General features: G+C 44.8%; 1 protein-coding gene across 4 annotated transcripts in view; it reads left to right on the forward strand.

Moving 5' to 3' along the window:
• Positions 1 to 20,226, forward strand: part of ST7 (suppression of tumorigenicity 7) — a 152,256-nt gene that overhangs the window by 40,755 nt on the left and 91,275 nt on the right. Inside the window, exon 1 of one of the 4 annotated variants that reach the window (XM_063323238.1) lies at positions 1,281 to 1,727. The exons of 2 other annotated variants lie outside the window; for them this stretch is intronic. In XM_063323238.1, the coding sequence (XP_063179308.1) occupies positions 1,706 to 1,727 (22 nt within the window). In that variant the 5' untranslated portion in view covers positions 1,281 to 1,705. Of the gene's footprint in view, positions 1 to 1,280; positions 1,728 to 20,226 lie in introns of those variants that run through there. One more of the 4 variants, XM_063323240.1, reaches the window with a different exon arrangement.

Below are 20,226 nucleotides of genomic sequence, written 5' to 3' on the forward strand. Positions count from 1 at the left end.
GGGGTGGCATTGGATGGCCGTGGCTCCCACTCATCTGGTGCTTTCCTGTCCGCTCTTAGGGCAGCGGTGGCCCCAGCCAACACCTGCCTGGTTCCCTAATGATTTAAGGAGGTTGGGATACTTTGGTGGCAGGTCCTGCCAGCCTCCAGCGCTACTTGTTTTTCCAGCTTGCTGCTGGAGGTGGCATTGCCTGTTCTGCGAAGAGCGCAAACCCCCTTAGTACACAAGCAGCAGGAGCGTTTGGGAACGGTTAACCCACAAAAGCTCAGAAATGGGGGTGTGTGTGTGTGTTGTTTTTTTTAAAATGCTTCGCTTAATGGACTTGCATCTCTCTCCTTTCTCCTCATCCACCCGCAGCGCTTTTCGGTCTTTGCCGTCCTTGGAGCTACATATACGTGTTCAGTGAGACTGATCAAAAACGTCCTCGGTTTTGCCCCCTCCGGACAGCCATTCCATTGGGGATGGCCCCCAGTGCCTGATAGCTTCATACCATCAGCTTACTGCTTGGCTGCTCTCGCCAGCAGAAGCCAGGCAAATTCCTTTTGTCTGCGAGAGGATCGGAAGGAGCCAGCTCAGGGCTTTGTTTCTACATTTGAATATTTTTAAATTACCGAGCGTCAGAAAAAAATAAGCTCAATGCACTCAAAAATGCACTAAGAAACACTAGATCGAGATGGTTTAGAAGAATAAAGAAGAAATAAGGGAAATATTTCTTTGGTTGCTAGGATGCCTTTTTATCGCTGAGATCAGTGTGGTTTGGGGTTTTTCTTTTTATTCGAATGTGTGACTTATTTATTATGGTGAGAGCATTGCTACAGTGTATTCTGACAACAGATTTAAGTAAATGAGACAGTTGGCTAGCACTTCAATGTGAAAATTAGTTCTGAAGTGTAGATTGGCCCATGATTTTAATTTGTCTTTGAAGAAAAAAATAATGAAGAGAGTTAGTGATAGAAATCCATGGTTATTCTTGATTGAAAATGCTGTAAGGGCCATTTACTAGGACAATTTCCCCGACATTTATTCTGTTTGCGCAGAAACACTTTGCGTCTCGTGCAGCTGAGGAGCAGAGCATGAATTCAAGGCAGCTATTTCCCTGCTGGCGGTAACCAGCCCTGGCTGGAGGTTTTGTCATTTACGGAGGGAAATACATGTCTGGTTCTTTGTCTTCTGCTTTTTTTTTTTTTTTTTTTTTTTTTTTTTTTTTTTGTACGTGTGTGTGTGTGACAAAGGCATTCCCATTCGGATGGTTGTGCTGGGTCCGAGCCCCCTCCGAGCCCCTGGGTTAGCGGCAGTCGGTCTTTGCAGTGTCCTGACGTCATCCCGTGTGTGCATAAGCCCCGCTATTGTCTTAGGGAGGGAGAGCTGGGGCTGCCGATTGCAGTATCTGCTGGCTGCTACCTATTTCTGCCCGCCGCTGTCACGGGGAGGACGCCGGCCTGCCCTTATCTCTTGGATTTAAAACACAAGCTCCCGCCGTTTTACTTCCTGAAGAAGGAGCTTTGCTGCGGCCGCAAGGAGAAGCTGTTCTGGGGTGCGGAGCAGAGGAGGGGAGAGGAGAATCTGGCAGCTTGGATAGCCCGGTCTGCATTGTCTGGCTTCATGACCCCTGCTGCGTAGCCGTCTCATCCCTGCTCTCCTACACTCCCTCTGCCTTCCACTCTTTCTTCTTTCCTTTTTAAAATAGCGGCATCTGGGGCCAGCCATGTTTGGCACTGAATCTTCATGTAAGTAAACGCATCCCACTTACATCCTTTTTTATTTTCTGTTGAGCTTTATTGGCTTGCTTTATCCTCGCCGTTACCCACCGCGCTGGTGTTCCCTCTGCTGTAGGTCGTTGGCTAAAAGCTGCGGTTCTTTGCCTGGGTACGAAAGATGCCGGAGGGGAAGCATCTGCCTCCTGACTGTGGGTGCATCCTCGGCACCGGCAGCGTAGGGCTGTCAGCGCTGCCGAATTCAGGCCACTGGACGGTGGGGGGAAAAAGGCAGTTGTGCTTGAATGTTTTAATTGATAAGATCGCATCTGTCAATGGTGGGGAGCTGCAAACGCTCTAATGAATGCGGTGCTGGGATGATATGTTTGGGGACTGGGGATGCTGCAGCATTAGATGGGCGAGAGCTGGGGGGAGAGCGATTTAATCGGCAGGAAAAGACTGTCTGTCTCATTTGCTTCGTTTTTGTTTCTGGGAAAAAGGAGGCTTGCGTGGGATCCCTCCTGTAACTGGAGAATCCAAAATTAAATTAGGTGGAATTCTAAATATGAGGTGAAAAATGCAAAATAATAGGATCATTTATTTGCCTCTTCCTAATCTGTGTGCTGGAAAATCTTAACTGAGGCGGTCTGCTCTATAATAGCAGCGCAGACGCATGTCATTGAGAGCAGGCAGCTTTTGCTTCAACGGGAACAGCAATTACCTACCTGGCAAATCTGACCGCGAAGGAAGGCTGGGGGTTTATGTATAAATAATGTTGCTGGTGACAGCGTGGCCGAGTGGAGGCCAGTCTGATCCAGTGACTGTCGGGTGACTGAAAAATAGAAAACAGTCGGTTTACACTGTATTTTGTGCACAAATAGCGGTGCACGTTGAAAACATGTCTCATTTGAATAGGAAGCAGTGGTGCTTCATATTTTTTAGAGCGCTAGAATGTGGTGTAATGTCTCCATGCCATTCAGCTGGGACCGTCTTCATGAGAAGTGGTACGAGCATCGGGGTACCTCGTAATCCCATCCTCCTGGCTGTCAAAGTCCCAGTGCCCCCGAAGGGTTAATCGGTCCTGTTGCTCTGGCAGCTCCCCACCTCCTCTGCCACAAGGCCTGGTCAAGGTCAGGCAGCGTAAAAAACAAAATGTGCCTTTAGATTTTTTTTGTATTTTTTTTTTCCTTTGGGCACCCATTTTTCATGGATGGTTGTAAACATGTTTGCAGCTCTGGGTCAGTGGAGCGTGAGCAGCGACGCCAAATGTTGGAGCCGCATCTGTTTATACCCTGGCAGCTCTGTGAGCCCCAGCCCGTGCGTCGATGGGGTCCTGCCTCTGCGAAACACTTATCGACATCCTTTGAGATAAAATCAGCAGCGTACCTGCCCTCTTGCAGAAAGCCCATACTGCATACTGGGAAAGTCAAATTATTCAGCCGTGTTCATTTTTGTGGTCCCCCCTTGTTTTATGAGGTGCATTAATAAGCGGCTCGCTTGCCACATCGGGCTTTTTGGCTACTGTCTCTGGGTTGCACCACCAGCAGCTGTGGCTGCTTTTGTTTCCATGGTTCCCACAATTTAGAAAAGAGCAACGGGAGCGTCTGTAACAGCTACTACCTGTTTCCCAGAAGGGTCTGGCGGCATTATTTACCTTTAAAAAAGGGGTTAAATGCAACATGGCTACTTGGCATCGATGGAAGCAGAGGCTGTGGCCAGTCCCTGGCCTGCACTGCCTGGCCAGGTGAAGGCGAAGGCAGTGTGATGGCCTCACCTTTGTTCAGTCCCGCTCCCCTGTGCCTCTGCTCAGGCCTGGACCTCGTCCCCAAGGCGCCACCTGGGACACCGGAGCTCCTCTTTGGGTTGGACAGGCCATCCTGCTGCCGCCGGGAGCTGGCACACGGGAGGGCAGCGGGGTCATGGGCAATGCCCCTGCCCACACTGCTGCTGGAGGAACGGCAGGTTTGGCTTTCAAAGAAAGAAAATTGTCTCAAAATTTATTTAATTAAAACGCAGATGCACCTAGGCATTTTTGGTCTTCCCTCTCTTCCTGTCTTCTTCGTCTTTCCAGGCTGTCAAATGACAACAGTGTGACAAATTGTTAATATTTCTGTCTGGCTAGAACATAAAACAAATAAAATAAAATAAATTACTAAGATTCAGCATCATCTGGTCCTTGAAAACATGACAAAAGCCATTGCTGCTTCTCTCCAAAAAGCATGAAATGAGCAGATTACATTTTTGTTTAATCCTGCTGTTTACACTTAGTATTAAGGCTTTTTTTTCCTCTGATTAAAAAACCCAGAAAAACAGTCAGAAGCCAGAAATCCTGGTTTAGAACCTTTATTCTGTCACTCGATATCAAAATACTTTAAATGTCAAATCAACCCTCGGTCAGCAGTCCTGGCTTTTCTTTCTGCTTTTAACAGCAGTCAGAAGGGCAATAAAAGCTAGTCCAAGGGCCATTGTGGAAACACAGGCATCCGCTTATCGCCTCCTGGATGCAGGGAAAGACAAACAGCAGGCGATGGCAGCCTGTGGAGGGGGATGAGGCGGCAGGCGATGCACAAACAGCTGGTAACGCTCCGGTGCCTGAGGAGCGAGGAAGGAGCCTGCAAAGCCAAGACCCCGTGAGGTGTGGGTGGGAAGGGCTGCGCCATGGCAGGGGGGTTGCCGTACGGTCATGCTCAGTGTTTTCCATCGGTCACCTGCCCTCTTTGTAATCCCCACGGGAAACTGATGCGTCGGAGACCCTCTGTCTTTGGAGACCCTTCATCTTTGGAGACCTTTCATCTTTGTTGTCTCTTCACCTTTGGTGCTTTTGTGGTGACCCCCGTGCAGCCACAGCGCCGGGGTGGTGTCGGGGGGCTGTACGCATGGGGGGGCAGCTCGCCATCCCGCCCCACCTCTCCGCCTGACCTGACAGATTTATCTGCTGGACGTAATTGTTTCACATTCTGTAGCGAGTAAATAATACTCGGTTTGATAAAGCATTGTGTTGAGAATGAGGTCTTTTTGAAGGTGAAATGATGTTGCAGTGCTCCACCGAAGCAGGGAAGTAGTGGAGCTCTGAAGAAGTGATGAGCTGGTCCCCACAAGAAGGACATCCTTGGTTCAGGGAGAAGAGACAACCCCAAGCCTGGGGGAAATATCCAGCAAACATCCCTTGTCTAACTCAGAATACCGGCAGTTGCAGCCCTACAGGAGAGACAATACAGGCACAAATTAAATAGAAATGTGAGAGCAGCCACAGTCGGTGGGGTCACCAATGCTGGGGGAGGTCAGGGCAACCCGGCTCCACCAAATCTGTCTGTGTAATGGGGAGAAATGGGGCAGAGTGTGGTTCAGAGCCTGTAAAGCGAGCAAAGAGGCGCTCAAGGAGCCATTTCGTGCGTGTCTGAGAACGTGCACCGCGTGTGCTTCAGATACCCCAGAGTAACTCAGTAGGAAGGTGCGAGAAGGGCATCGCACACACAGGCGTACGCCACTCGCCCCAACACTGCTGAAAGGATCCAGATGTGTGCTCTGAAAGTCTGAGGTGATGTCCTGAGTACTGCTGCGTTTGTTCATGCCAGGATATTTTGACCTAGCAGCAGCACTGAACTGTGAGGGTTAGACGGCAGGGTGTCTGGGAGGTGCTCTTCCAGCCTGGGCTGTTCAGGGAGATGCTCACAGTGGTGCCTGTCTGGTAGACCAACAGCTGCACTCTGGAAAGCGGAGCGGCTCTGGACCAAAGGAGAGGTGACCAAAGGGCAAGGGAAATGCAAACCCAAAGGGCAAGTGGAGCGTTCCTCCATCGCGAGGCTGATGCTGGAAGGCTGCTCTCCACGGGGACGCTGGGCAATGCTGTGCAGAAGGGGAAACCTTGCCCACTGTGTCTGCCAGAGAAAGCTGCTGTGCTTATCCCAGACTCACTGTACTGTCTTCTGCTCTGTCTGTTCAGAAAGTGCTTTTGTTCCTGGGCAGTGTTTTTTCCCAAATTCTCTTCCAGCCAGAATGCAATAAATGGGAAAGGTTCCACCAAGATAATTGATTTTACGGCATCAGGAAAGTAGTCTTATAAACCCCTGCAAAACAGCAGCAGCCAACAGTGGAGAAACAAGAGATCTTAGCATCAGGTAGTAAGAGCACGGACGATCCGATCCGCACATCCTGGGCCATTGTGCCTGCCTTCTCCTTTCCCCAGCACTCCCAACATGGGTGCTCACCCCGACCTGTGGGAGACCCAGCCAAAACCTGACCACCTCTGCAGGCAGCCAGTCTTGAGCGTGTTGGCTCCCCAGGCTGGTTCGTGGGGTGATTAAATGAGCAGCAGCGTGAGCGAAGGTGGGACATGGCTGTTGAAACTCTGGTGGGACGGCAGCCCTGGTGAGAGTGGGCTCCACTGAACCAGCTGATGACCAAAATCCTCCTTTTTTGTGCATAAATAGCCCGCTGTCATCCTGAATTGCCAAGACCAGTAATAACAGTTAGTACAGGTACCTGGCATCAGATGACAGCCACGATTTCACAATGATGTTACACTGGTTTCTCAGGCAACTGTACGTCAAAGAGAGGTTACAGGAACGTACCAGAAGCTGTAACTTTAAACCAATATATTTGGCTGCTGAGGTTCCCACTGTTCCCCACAGAGTCAGGGTTGTTGAACAAGTTGCAGAACCAGATCAAAGACAGGCTTGGCTACAGCAGCGTCAAATGCTGGAGTAAACCTGGGTTATGAAAGGCACTGAGATTGCAGGAGCTGTAATAAACTCGACAAATTCTGCAGTGAAACTTCAAGATATTTGGAGGGAAGCAGACTTCGAGGATTTACTGAGGGCTATTGTTGTTATTTTTAAAATAAATGTATTTTTTAAAAATACAAACGTGAGATAAGGGAGGGTTGTGCAGGTTCTGTAAACTCCTTTGGCTGCATTTGTTAGATGCCTGAGGTGATGTCTCCAAGGGCTTCACTGCACACTTGCTCAGGAGGACGGGGCGTGAAGCTCTGCCTTCCTTCTCAGACAGCACCAATGGTGGCTTGAATTTGCTGTGTTGAGCTGTTCACAAGCAGGCAGCCGTTGGGAATGTTTAAGTGCACCTTGCCCTTTCTTCCTCCAGAAACAAAAAGTGAACGGAGACATCTTGCAGGCTAGATCTGACTCATGCATTGGACAGTCTTAGACGATTTGGCCCTCGCAGCCCTGAATCGCCTTTCCCGTCTCATTGGTTTAGAGGTTGCAAGGATCTGATGTAAAGTTACTGAGTACAGTGCTGGTCTCCAGTGTAGCTGTGTCCACACACAAGCTTCTGGAACGGGGAAGAAACCTCATGGTGTGGGCAGTGGGTAAGGTGACTTTTTTTTCAGATTGTCGAATCGGTTGTTGGTCCTTGCCATAGCTAAAAGCATTAGCTATAATTAGTCTGTGTTTGGATAAAATGACAAAAGAACTTTCAGATTTCACACAAAAATCATAGAATAATTTAGGTTGAAGGGACCAGCCCCTCCCTCAGAGCAGGACCGACCTCCAAATTAGCACCAGTGAAAGATACCATCTCAATCCTTCTGCATGTCTGCAAAATGGTATGAGATGAAAACAAGCTTCAACTTTGACCAGTTTAATTTACAGGACCAGAAATAGGGATAAATCTTTATGCCCAAGGATGACTGAAAGATTATTAGAGTCCCTTTGGGCTGCGTGACCCAGATAGGACGTGCAGTGAGGACTGCGTCATAGTATTTGAGCTGGGGTAGAAGCAGTAGAGTTTCATGAAATTTGGGGGTAATTACTGGGTACGCCCAGCAAAAGACTTACTTGCAGAAGAGCCTATGTTGACTCTTTTTCGCTTAGCTACAATACCCTGCTTGAGTCCTGAAACACCAGGAAAAGGTCTGTAAAGGGCTATGAAAAGAGCTTGTGGGATTCAGGGAGACAGAGTATTCCAGGTTTCAAGATTAATGGATACCTTTCCTGTTTGCCGAAAATACTAATGTATGAAAATGCTATCGTCACTGTTTAGACCCTTTCATATGAAGGTCCCTATCCATAATTAGAGATTACAGAATCTTAGAAATGCCATTCTGTTCCCTATTGTAAAGGATAGGATGCTGAAGCTCTATGATGAGGAAATAAGCTGTACAACTACCGGGAAAAACACTTGCTGTCCAGAATGTGGTGTAGCTCAGTGGAAAACTGGCTGGCTTTGCTATGTTTGATCAAGGTGAAGCTTATGCTGAGAGATCAACTTAAGATGCTCAGAAACTGGGAGTGCAAGTGAACCCATATTCTACCTAGACCAAGAAATGTGCCATTGCTTCCCAGCATTAGATGGAAAGTGTTTTAGGAGTTCCTAGGGCTCTCTATGGATTTCATTTGGAAATGGCATCTTGAGCCATATCAAGTGTTTTCATCAGTACGTGGGAAGTAGAAGAGAAATTCTTGTGGGACTACAAGGCAGCAATACGAAATTGAAGTCTGATGTATTTGTCCTCTTTTGAGAAATCCAGCAGCTGTGAAGATCTGTCCTCAGTGCAGTGAAATGAAGGATGCTGAGGTGACCCTCAAGGCACGCTAGATAGTCTCAGTCGAAAGCAGGAGCCTAAGGTGAAAACGCTACAAAGTTGGTGAGCTTTTCAGAGAAAGTATATAGCTATAGTGGGGACTTCCCACATCTGTATAGCCCTTACATAGCTTTTGTAAAGGTTTGACTGAACAGGGAAGAAGGATGAGAAAGTGGTGGGAATGAGCTCTGGAAGAATGTGTCTTGTGCTCAAAAGGTCTGTAGCCTAAGAAGCCATGAGGAGGTTTTGAAGATGCCAAAGGAAAGATTATCCATCTCCCTTGGCCTCTCATGTTTAGCATGCCACTCATTAGCCCGGTGATTTTGCAATCTACAGAGATGATATGATTTCATATATGTCATCACCCCAGCAAATGCTGACTTACCTTTTACTGCTAGGAATGAGTCTTGGAAAGCTGCTGTGAATCTGGATTTCCTGCTGTACTCGCCTGTGTGTGGAAGTACCCGTCTTATGGTGCAACAGGGAGTTTTAAGAGGATATGGTCTTGACATTGGTGAGTTGTGGTTGTGCAGCAAAAGGATAATGTACTCAATTACATATCTTAAAAGTTCCTGGATGGGATTAGAAAAAGGAGATCACATATTTTTCACTTTATGTGTTAGCTGAATTTTTTAAAAATAGTAAGGGATCATATGATGAGGACGGTACTAGAAAGCAAATTCTGAGGGGAAGGGCATATATTACAGCTCCATGGAGCTCAGAAAATGGCAGCTGACTCCACTTGTAAGATCTCTGCTACAAGAAAAGGAAAAACTGCTATAAGAAGATAGCACCCCAAGCAGAACCTGAACTGCATAAATCACTGGCTTACCGATACTTAACGTGAGTCACACCTCTGAACTGATTTAGCACAAGGAAAATACTGCTGGTCACAAATATAAAAAAAAACCCCAAACCCACAACAGCATCGTAATTAGCAATACCGAAAGATGCTAAAAAGGTATATTTAACATTCAGGAGAAGAGCAGAATGTGGAAAATATTAGCACCACTAACCTTTTTTCCTGTCAGCTGCATTCATTACTGGTGTTAAGTGAGGTATCTAAGACTGCAGCGGTGGTAGTAAATTGTGCCACTGTATTTGCATAGAGGTAACAACCAGTCACTCAAACCATCCATCTGCTGATAAAATACTCTCAAGCTTTGATTTAGATTATCAAAAAGAATACACTAGATCAGAAATGTCAAATTAGCTGGTAAAGAAATGTGTCGAGTTGTGTGTGAAGATCCCATAAGGTGCTTTGTCATCCAAAAGGACGCGAGCCCAAAGGGTGCAAGTAAAAAACCCTGGAAATTCTATAGGCAGTGAGTGGAGGCAAAGGTCTGCTAGAGGCTTAACTGAGCCAGGGAGAGTGTTCCTGTAACTCAGCAATGTACATCAGCCTGGTTATTCTCTGTGTCCTCTGCTGCTTGCGTGGTCCACGGTGATAACTCCAGATAAGCAGTTGTTATTATGTACAGAGCGAAGAGGGCGATAATCAGGCTGCCTGTGCAGATGGATGGAGGAAAGCTCCGAATGGTGGAAAAGAGCAGCCAGATAAAAAGCAGCAAGATCTGAGCTGTAAGTGCTGTGTTCCTTCAAGAAACCACCCAAGTGTGAGAGGCCTCACGCAGGTTGTATGGGAGGACGCGGTGTCTTTTGTCACAGGACAAGGAGAAGCTCTGTGGCAGTACAAGCGGGAGCAGATTACGGCCACTAGTGATGTCTTTCTGAGGCTTCCGCTGGAATGTTACGATAGCACGAGGAGATGGCACTGGGATGAAGGATTTCTCAAGTGTATTAAATAAGACATAGTATATCTTCTTCAATATCATTTACACATGCTCTAGTGGGACTGCTGGGTGTTGCTCCAGCCCATAGGGATACAACAACTATGATGACCAAGCGATTAAGTTGCCTATTCAAGATAGAGCGCTGGTGGTCTGTCACAGCAGAGAGGGAGCCCACAAAGAGTGGGCACTCAAAGACCTTCACACAGGACCTTTTCTAGAGTTGTCTTCATAGGTATAAATAGTTTTGTGACTGGGGTTCTCGCTCTGCTAGGATACACCTCCACGCTGCGGAAGGTGGCACTGCTGTGGGAATCGTGTGTCACAGCCTGCAGTGACCTGTCTGGCTGCAGAGAGACATCAGCTTGGTCGCTCTGGGGCATTGCACGTATGCTAATGACAGAGTCTCTGCGGGTCTTGGCTGCGTGTCAGAGAGGAATGAAGCTGTAGACTGAAAACCAGTGCCCTGTACTGCAGGAGTTCAGTGAACTACGTACCTGGCATTTAGTCGGGTTATGTCTTGTTTGTGCGGCTGTAGTGACATTCAATTAATTCTTCCATAAAATGAAGTACATAGAAGTACTCACATGGAATTACGTGAAAAAGACAAGTAGAAAAGGCCCGTGTTTGAACTTGCCATCCTCAATAGTATCCCCTTAAACACAGAGGCTTCCCTGAGGGAACAACGCAATGTGACTCTGTAATCCGGACGGTCAGGGCAGCCACCGTGGCTGTCGAGCGAGGCACTGCAGGCAGCTGCCCGCAGGCTGGCAGTAAATACGCGGCATCTGCATTTTCACTTACTTTCCTTTAGGTCACTGTTTTGTACGTACTCCAAATGTGTTTTGGTTTATATCAGGACGAAAGAGGTGTCTTTATGTCATTGAGCAATCTAACTATGGACAAAGGAGTTCAAAAACTCTCAATTTTTATTTATGCATGTAGTATGTGTGTTGGTTTTTTTTGTTTTGTTTTGTTTTTGTTTTACTTTGACAGCTGTTGTGAGTTAAAGTTATAACTGCCTTGTTTTTACTAGGATTGTAAAACAGACTAGTTGAGCAAAGTTAAAGCAGGTTTTTCCTAGTGAACGAAGGGCCTGAAGCTGTCTCCCCATGTAGTGGAGATGCTGATGTGAAGCCGTGGTCTTACTGCTTCTCTCCAGGAACTGGGAATTCAGTACCATGGCAGCTAGTAACTCGCGTTACTGTATGCGAGAAGCCCAAAAATTTACATGCATCTGGAAACTGAAGTGTGTCATCTCCAGAAGCGATGCAGACATACTGACGGAAGAGGGTGGAGGTATATGGTGGGCAGCATGGGCAGGTCTGCATTGCAGCTGACTCATGTGCTGCCTTATGTACAGGTAAGGGAGGATTATGCTGCCAAGTTGTCTTCCAGAAACTGGAATTTCATCTCGGAAAATCAGCTGCTGGAGGTTATTGATTGCTTTGTTGTTTCTTTTTTTAATAGGCTAAAACCTGGCTGTGAGTCCTGTATTTATTTCATAAGCTCAGTCAAGAAATACCTTTCAAAGGGAAAGATGAACAACTATTAACTCCTAAACTTGAATCCTAGTTGCTGGGCTGTGCTTCTGCTTTCTATCATCCAAACTCACAGAATTGGTCTGATTTGGAAGAAGAAAATGAGGACAGCCAGGCAAATAATAGCAAAAGTCATCAATTGGTATAGTCAGAATTAAATCTTATCAAAACAAACTTCTGATCAGCAGTCTGAGACACTAAACTATAAAATAATTGGTGAATGAGATAATCATGCTATGACAAGAAGTATTTTAGAACATGTAAAAAAATCACCTTGTTTTCCAACATTTCATCTGCTTTCATTCTTTGCAAGAAGAACAGGGCGCTAGCTATGAGCAAAAGTAGAGTTAACTTCTTTTTTTCTTTATAAAGTTTTTTTTCCAGGGCCTTATGCATGAGCCCAAGGCAAAACATGGCCTTCATGGACTCAAGTTTTATCTGATTGCTTCTATGCAAGTGATTTCACACCAGCTACTGCAGGATGCTGACGTCCAAAAATAAGCCAACAGCAGCAGTTGTTGGTATGGTACAAGTCACTGCAATTGAGTTTGAGTATTGGTCATTTGCAGCTGGCCACTTTTTCTTTGGGAACAGCATGTCAAGGTGGTTTTGAGCAATGAGAGACTTGTCCTAAATAGGTGTTGAAAACCTTTGTGCTGGGCTCTTAAGAGCTTAGGCTGATGGATGAGATCAGTCTTCGCTGTGATTACTGTTCTCAGAAATAGTGCATGATCTCTTACAGGCTTTGTCTGTATGTGTACTTAGGTTTAAATAAAAGTGTAATTATTTTTTAACAAGGTTAATTAAGCTGGTACAAAAAACCCTACACAGATTCTCAATTAGGACTAGATTGAGTTAACAGGATGTAGGTTTAAGGTTAATTGAAATAAACTCTCTTAGCTGAAATAAGAATGTTCATGAACTATACTGCGTCAAAATGTGGATGCAGGTCAAAGTACTTTAAAGTAATCGTGTAAAAATGTCAACATAGTTTATTGGTTTTGTTTTTAATGTCTTTTGTAATACTTCTTGCAGTTTTCAGAAACTCGAAATACCTGCTTGTTTGCTGTGCGCTCAGGTTTCTTAACAGCCATGAATGACCTTTGATAAAGGGTTTGAAGTTCACATCTGCTGCAGATGAACTACAGTTTCTAAGCATAACGAATGAATAACTTTGTTTTCTTTGATCTTGCTGCCGTGCAGTCGGCCCTTTGGTGATGTTTCTGCAAAGCTAATGATGTATGTTTGGAGGACGCCAAGAAAGTGGATACAAGGTAGTGTTAATTGCCCTGCTCGTAGATATGGCCGTGCTTCCCTGAGATGCTTGCTTGTGGGAAGGCCTAGAGACATTTCTATTGATCCACAGTGGCAGAGCATCAACAATTTTGAGAGCACGAGGTGAGAAAGGCCTTCTTAAATTTGTGAGGGCGTTATCTGTAACAGTTCAGCACTTAAGCCATTGTCCAAGGTGGTACAAAAAATTAGTCTTTACACCAAACAGCCTACTGTTTATGTTCTGTTCTAGGTCTAAACACTAAACTTGAGCTGGTTTAAAAACTTTTGAGATTTGGGCAAAACCAGGAGTTGAGCACAAAATATATGTTGCAAGCTGTTGCAAAATCAGGTATGGGCTAGATGGCGGATCTGCGGAGACTGAAATTAGCTGAAGAAGAAGAACAGTTGGAAACCTGAAGGAGGAGGTCAGATCAACTTTATTCTTGAGCAACAAGAAAATTGAGGAGGTGTGATGAGCTAGAAGAGAGAAGGAAGCCTGCAACATGGAAGTTCCTAGAATAGTAAATTCTCAAACTGTGGGGGATTTGGAAAGTGCGAGCACTAAAATCTCATATGCAGAATAGGCAGCGGGAGCACGTATGGTTAAGAGAGGGGGGAGAATGAGAGAAGCAGTAAGAGAGACAGATGTGAACAGGTTTGATGGTGGATTGCTTAATCCTGCCCAGCCTTCCCTAATGAAGACGTACTGCCATTTCCATGAAGCAATGAAGAGACATCCTTAAGATGTAAAATGAAAATGGTGGAAAATGCTGGAAATGCTACTGAAGTGATTTTAGTCAATGAGGCTTTTTTAAAAGTTAAAATCAAGACATCAGTCTCCCTTTACTCCAATATCTAGATGAGAAAGTGGATAGTAGATAATTTGCCATACTAGATTTTATCACGCAGTCCTTGACTGCTGTGTGAGCAAGAGTTTATCCCATCCATGGAGCCAGTCCCCCTGCTCCTGCCTAGGGTGGGAAAATAGGGCAGGGTCTCTAGGACTGGGGTGGCGAAGCTGCAACAACCAAGGTGATCCAGGGTTGAGGGGGTTGACACGAACCCTACTTTATTTCCAAATCTTTTCAGAGTCTGGAGTGGAGGCAGGCTCCTTTTTCCTTGCCTCACTTTCCAGTGGGTGCTTTTGTGATTTTCCCTAGGTCTGTCAATCCTGTCTCTACCCTGTTTTACTGAAAGCACCAATTAAGTAGCCGAGCATTTGCTCTTCCTTCCAGATGGTTCCTTCTTCAATACAGGAAGCAATCTGTGCTGTAACAAAACGGGCAGGAGACCAAGCTGTAATCTTGTACGCAGATCGGTGCAGCCTGCCGTTTGAAGCTGAATTAATGGTGGGATGGGAGTTAACGTTGTAGTTAGCAGGAGAGAGCAGAACCGGGGCGGGGTGGGAGCCAGGGAGAGGAGAAACTGCCTGGTGCTGTTTTGTTTGAGCCTGGCTTGCTCCTAATCCTGCTAGCCATTCAGCCTTGATGGTAGCAATAAGCCTGAGTACCAGCTGTGCCTTCCTATGGGCTGCCGCGTTATTTTCAGCTCCTGTGAAAACGAGGCATTTCCATTTAATTTGCATCTTTTTTCCCCCTTCGCTTTCTCTAATGAACGAGTGAGGACAGCAAATGCATTTATGCCCTCCATAGTGATGCCTTCCCTCCTTTCAGATGCACGTACTGTGAGATCCCTTTCACTCCATTGCTTGCTTTAGATCTTGCATCTTGTAGTTCAGAGAAAATAACTAAAAGTCTCTGCTTATTGATGAGATCTCCTGCAGCTTCCAGCTGCTCCGCGGGCACTTTTGTTCAGAACTCAGATTTCTGAGCGTGGGCCTATTCACCCATTCAGCATCACCAGGATGGCCCCATGGAGGTTTTCCTGCTGGATGGTTTTCCCCTTACTCTGAAAAATCTCATGTTTTCCGAATACGTATTGGGAATTTACTGGAAGACCTGCCTCAATTTTCCTCACTGTTTTTCATAACTGTAAGGCTGACAGTGGAGAAAATCACCGCACATGCCACTATTTCATTTGCTGTATGATCACTTCCAACAGTGTTTCAGGTTTTCCCAGGAACCCTGAGGTCTTTACAGTCCTCAGCTGTAAAAAGCATGATGCTTTCCTTTCTGTTACAGTCTGTGCACATGCCAGATAGGTTCCCTGAGCACAAAAAGGTGCACTGAATTAATTCAGGAGATCTAAAAAAAGGCCGTTTCGCGGTCTGTGGTGGACATGCTGGGTTTAGAGAGCTTAGTCTGCTACAGAGAGGGCTTAGCTGGGTCTCTGGCATGAACAAGTCAAAGCGTGCAAAGTATAGGTAGCCAAAAATTACGTATGTATTTTCAATTAACAGATAGGCATTGAGTATTTTGAAAGTGGATATAAGTCTGTTCTGAAGCTAAAATATTTTTTTTTGATAGAATCCCTGAAACGGTAAGAAAGATAAGACGAAAACAAGCCTGTCCTCCTGGAGAAGGGAAGCAAACAGTCATCTAGAGAAAATAGTTACTGTTATCTCTGACATGGCCTTCAGTTATTTGGCTTGGAGCGGTCTCTCATATTTTTATCTTGAACCTGTCACCTTTTTATTTGTTGCTAGTGACTGACGCCCATTACTGCATGCGGTTTGGCTGGTGGGGCTCAATGTGATGCACAGTGCATCTCAGACACCAGAGTTAACTCATTTTGTCCACTACAGACATATCTGGCTGGTCTTCATGCTCCAGCCTTTGCAGTGGCCACTCTGTGGTTTGTGTGGTTACAGTACGTGACATCTTCTTGGAAATTGTTTGGTGGATTATTTTGTTAAGCACCTGGTTTTGAGAGGAGACTTTTCATCAAGTCCTGTTAGGTAGTTAAGTTTTCTGCTCAGGGGGACTTTATGGTTTATGAGTGGACTGACAAGGGTCATCTTTAACTGGTAAGGAAGAGAATTTGTCTCTTCAGCTACGGCTTCACTGCTGGAACCACTTTCACCCCAATACATCTCTGCTCAACACAGCGCTTCTTCCAATTCCAGTCACTAATTTCATCTGCTTGAAGCAAGATTTAAAAGCTGTTTAGCAGAAGTGCCTGTGGTGAGTGGAAGGTAGCTGCCGTGCTTGCAGAGCAGCACCTGCTTGAAGCAATGGCAGAATTTTATGTTGGAGTTATTTATACCCCTATTTTTGTGTTCTCTGGTTGTGTTTGTGGCAGTTACTGGGTGACAGAATAACAGCACGTGTATGTTTATGTAATAAACAAGCTATACCTTACCTTTTCACGTCACGTCCTCCATGTAACAGACACAGTGCTTCAGGGAGAAGGCTAGCCATCAGTTGTGGGTTTGGGGGTTTCTGTTGTCAGCTTTACTGTTAGGATATAAAGAGAGGAACTGAGTCAAAGCTATGAAATGTAGTAAATTTGGAACTGAAAGCAGCGACTTTAAATGCAGTAATTTCCCAAGCAAAGGCATTTCAGTCATATTCCAATCAAATTCTAGTGCTGATCAGCCAGTGGACGTTACCATTGCTGAATTCTACTTTGATTCTTAGTATCATTTCAGATTGAAATAAAACGGTGGTTTTGTCATTAATTTGATCCTATTATTTGAAGTAAAGCAGCGCGTTACAAAAAGAATCCTTTTCAAAATTGGCCAGTTGTTTTAAATCATTACTTTTTCACAATTCTTTTTCATTCCTTAATATTTCAGCTGGGCATTAATATGATACCAGTCTAGGCTGAGGTACTACTTCTTCACTTAGACTATAGTTTTTCATCACACCTTAAATTTTATTCTATTACTATTAGGCAGAATCCTGGAAAACATCGATGTCAGAGAGCTAAGCTAGGGGAAAAGACGTATCTTCTGAATGAAGGTAGTCAGGTGCTTCCTGAAAAGCCACTACTGAGATAACAAACGTCTATCAAAGCATTCAGATAATATAATTTTCTCCTGTGGGCTAGCAGTGCTGAGGGTAACCAACCAGATTTATGCTTGAAATAATGTTGCGGGTGTTGGTGGCCCAGGCTGGGGTCATTTTGCCCCACTTACCTATATGACCTATAGGCTTGTTTTATTGCCGCATTGTTCTCCTCCAACAGCAGGATGCTCTGGGATAGGGACCCAACTACCTGTAGTCTTGTAGTGTTACCCTTTAGCACCTTCTGTCATTTGCCATAACCACATCTTTCTTCAGGCTTGAGCACTGTGTTTACAAGGTGATTCTCTTGGGCGAGAATCTTCAATATCTGCTTGTATTCAGAAGAAGTCCTCCATTTTTAGTCTTTGTGAGTGATTTAAGATGTGCTCCCAAATGTACACACTGTATCTATTTGTACTTCTATGTAGGTGCTTTTTAATAGCAACGCTAACCCATATTTATTGGTGAGTAATGCAGCTGAAGAATGCAAGACATGAAGGGGTCATTTGGGGCTCAGGTCAGTTGTGTAAATGAGGCACCTAGAGCCATTTCAGATATTTCACCTGGCCTCCAGCTGTCGGTCCCTGGGGTGTTCTGTCTGTGCTTGTGTCGGTGTACCAGCTACCCCGTGCATCTCAGCCAGCTTTGGATGCACACGCTTAGGCAACCAAATCAAGCTCTTCTCGCCATCAGGGTTTGTCGTTTATGTAATCCTGAAGGGATCCGGTTGTGTTAAGTAATGTGGGAATCTCAGATTCCTGAGTAACTGCAGGGTTTTTTTTATTTTGTTTTGAGCAGTAGAGAGTAAAACCACAACGCTGACGATAAACTTGGACTCTGGCAAGGCGCGCGTGTCAACTGTGGCCGTGATTAACGCCGGCTGCTCAGCAGCACAGGCTCGGTGCTCGGGGAACATGCTGTACTCGAATTATCTGGCTTAGAAATGCCCTCCACTTGCCATTTCCAAGCAGGGACAGACAGAAGACAAACATTTCTTCCCCTAAATATGGGACTTGTTATAGCTCAGTTGCTTGGCAATCCACTTGACTGTAAAATAAGCAGACTATTAAGCAACGCTACTGGTTTCCTTCCTTCTATGGCTTTGCGGGATATTCTGTGATCTTTGTGCCGTTACAGCCTTTACAACCGTCTGCTCGACTGCAGTGGGAGATGGGCACTGCTGCCACCGGGCTGGTTTGGGGAGAGAAAGTCAGGCGTTATCAGGTGTTCCTCCTGTTGTTTTTTTCTATATGACACTGCATTTCTATTTCTACCACTTTCCTTTCTCCTTTTAAGCTTATTGGCAGCATCTGTTGCTGCTGTCTGTAATTACACTTGTCTCTGGGAGAAGAGTGCAGCAACTGCCTGTGCCTTCCCCGTAGGTATTCAAAGTCGTGTATTAATATACTGACACTTCTAGATTCCTTCATCGTTTATTTCCCCCTGATCCAAAACAAATTCTTCTCCTTCAACCCTGTATGGACTAAACCGTAACTCTACCTCCTCCCTTGACAAGGATAACCAGAACCAGCTCCTGTCAGGAAAAAACGTATTGGATTATATTTATATAATATATTTCTATTTATATAGTATCTTTCTATTTCTATTTCTATTTATTTATGTGGCTATCCTGTGACTGAAGTAGTGTCACCCATCCCTGAAAGATGCAAGTGCATTTTTGATCCCAAGTAGATAACTGTAGTTCATGTGATCAAAATAATAATGGTAATTATTAATAATTATTAATAGAGATTGCTACTAATAGTAGCTCTGAATAATACTGATAAAATACAAAGAAAAGATTCCAGATTCTGAGCACAGTTTGCCTTAGGGCCACTGGAAGAAAGGTCTTTCGAAGAGCTGGGCATATGTTTGTAGAAATTACTTCAGATTCTGGCATACATTATCCTAGTATGCCCTTTTCCTACAGTTCAATATAGTAAGTGACGAGAGCATAATAATTTAACTAGTAGCTATAAGAGAAAGCAAAAGAATAGAAAGGACAATTTCTGTATGTAGTTAACGGTAGGGTAAAATTTGGTTTCTCATTTGGTGCCAATTCACAGTACATTCTTGTGTATTTGACATTTAGAGTTGAAAACTTTTGCTTTAATCTTAGGCTTTTCATATCATGTCATTTGACTTTCCCAGCCAATGAGCCCTGAAGTGTAATTACAGTCACCGCAGGAAGTACTAAATGAAAGAGCATTCAAATATGGGAATTAGTAGAACCGTGGTTAGCTAATGACTGCAATACACTTGCTAAGCAAGACACGCAAATTTGAGCCAGGCAACATCTTGAATCTCTCTGGTAGTAGTGGGTAAAACCCCCAATTTGATATTCTTTGGTACTCAGCCTGCTGCTGAGTACGGAGAGAAGTCCAGGCCGTCTGCAGGGTGATGTTCTGGTCCAGAGGTGCGTGGGAGCAGGCAGCTGTGGTGGCACTTTAGGACGGAAAGCTGAAGAGTCTTGAAGGTAGAGATCAGGGCAGGGTTCTGAACAGCAAAGCACCTTTTCAGGTATTAAGCCAGCTCTGTGAAATCACCAGTAAGAGACACTAATTAACTCCATTAAATACAAATTCCATATAATTCACATGCAGGCATATATTGTATAATACATATTGCATACATTAAATTTACGGACAAATTAGTGTCATTTCTACTTGCTTCAATGTATTGCTCTTTAACACCAGAAGCAGATTTACTGTCAGAAAGGAGGGAAAATACAGGCGTGCTCACTGTCTACACATAGAAAATGCACAGAGGGAGTCCTACATTAAACAGAATTATAGATATCACTCTTCAAAGAAACCTGACTTTAATGAAATCAGTCAGATGCCAATCGTACAAACATGCTTTGGTGCCTTTAAAATGATAAATCATTATTTTTCCAGAGGGAAAAAGCATATACAGAACACAAATTTTAATTATGCCTGAGAAGACTGAAAGTTTTTAACATTTCAAATAAATATGGATGTGACATTTTATCTGAGTTCTCTTATGATTTTGGATACAGGCCTCATTAGATTCAGCTGCGTTTATGGCATTCAACATACAGCAGTATATTTGGCTCCAAAAAGCTGAAGATAGGAATTTAATATAACGGTTGATGGACAAACTGAGTCAGAAGGGGTTCGTCACTTAATAAATGGAGCTAAGTTTTTCCTGTGAAGGGCATGTCTGTATTGTGCAGTGGAGAGCGCTTCAAGCGAGCTAGCAAAGCAATATTGTTCTTCAGCTCTGTACTCCAGCTAATTAGTCTGTCGAGCTGTTTAATAGGGTTTTGCTGCTGTCTTGGGTGAAAATGAGCATCTTCACATGGCATTGTCCTGCAGCACCACACGGGGTTTATGAGGCTGTAGCAGTCGTTCAGAGCACTCTGTAACACACCTTGCTGTAGGGTTTAGACGTTCTCTGCATCTTCTGCAGTGTCAGGTTTGTTCAGATACATGCTAAATTTATGTTAAAGGATTT

Source organism: Chroicocephalus ridibundus, chromosome 1 (assembly GCF_963924245.1).
Source record: "Chroicocephalus ridibundus chromosome 1, bChrRid1.1, whole genome shotgun sequence".
Taxonomy (NCBI): domain Eukaryota; kingdom Metazoa; phylum Chordata; class Aves; order Charadriiformes; family Laridae; genus Chroicocephalus; species Chroicocephalus ridibundus.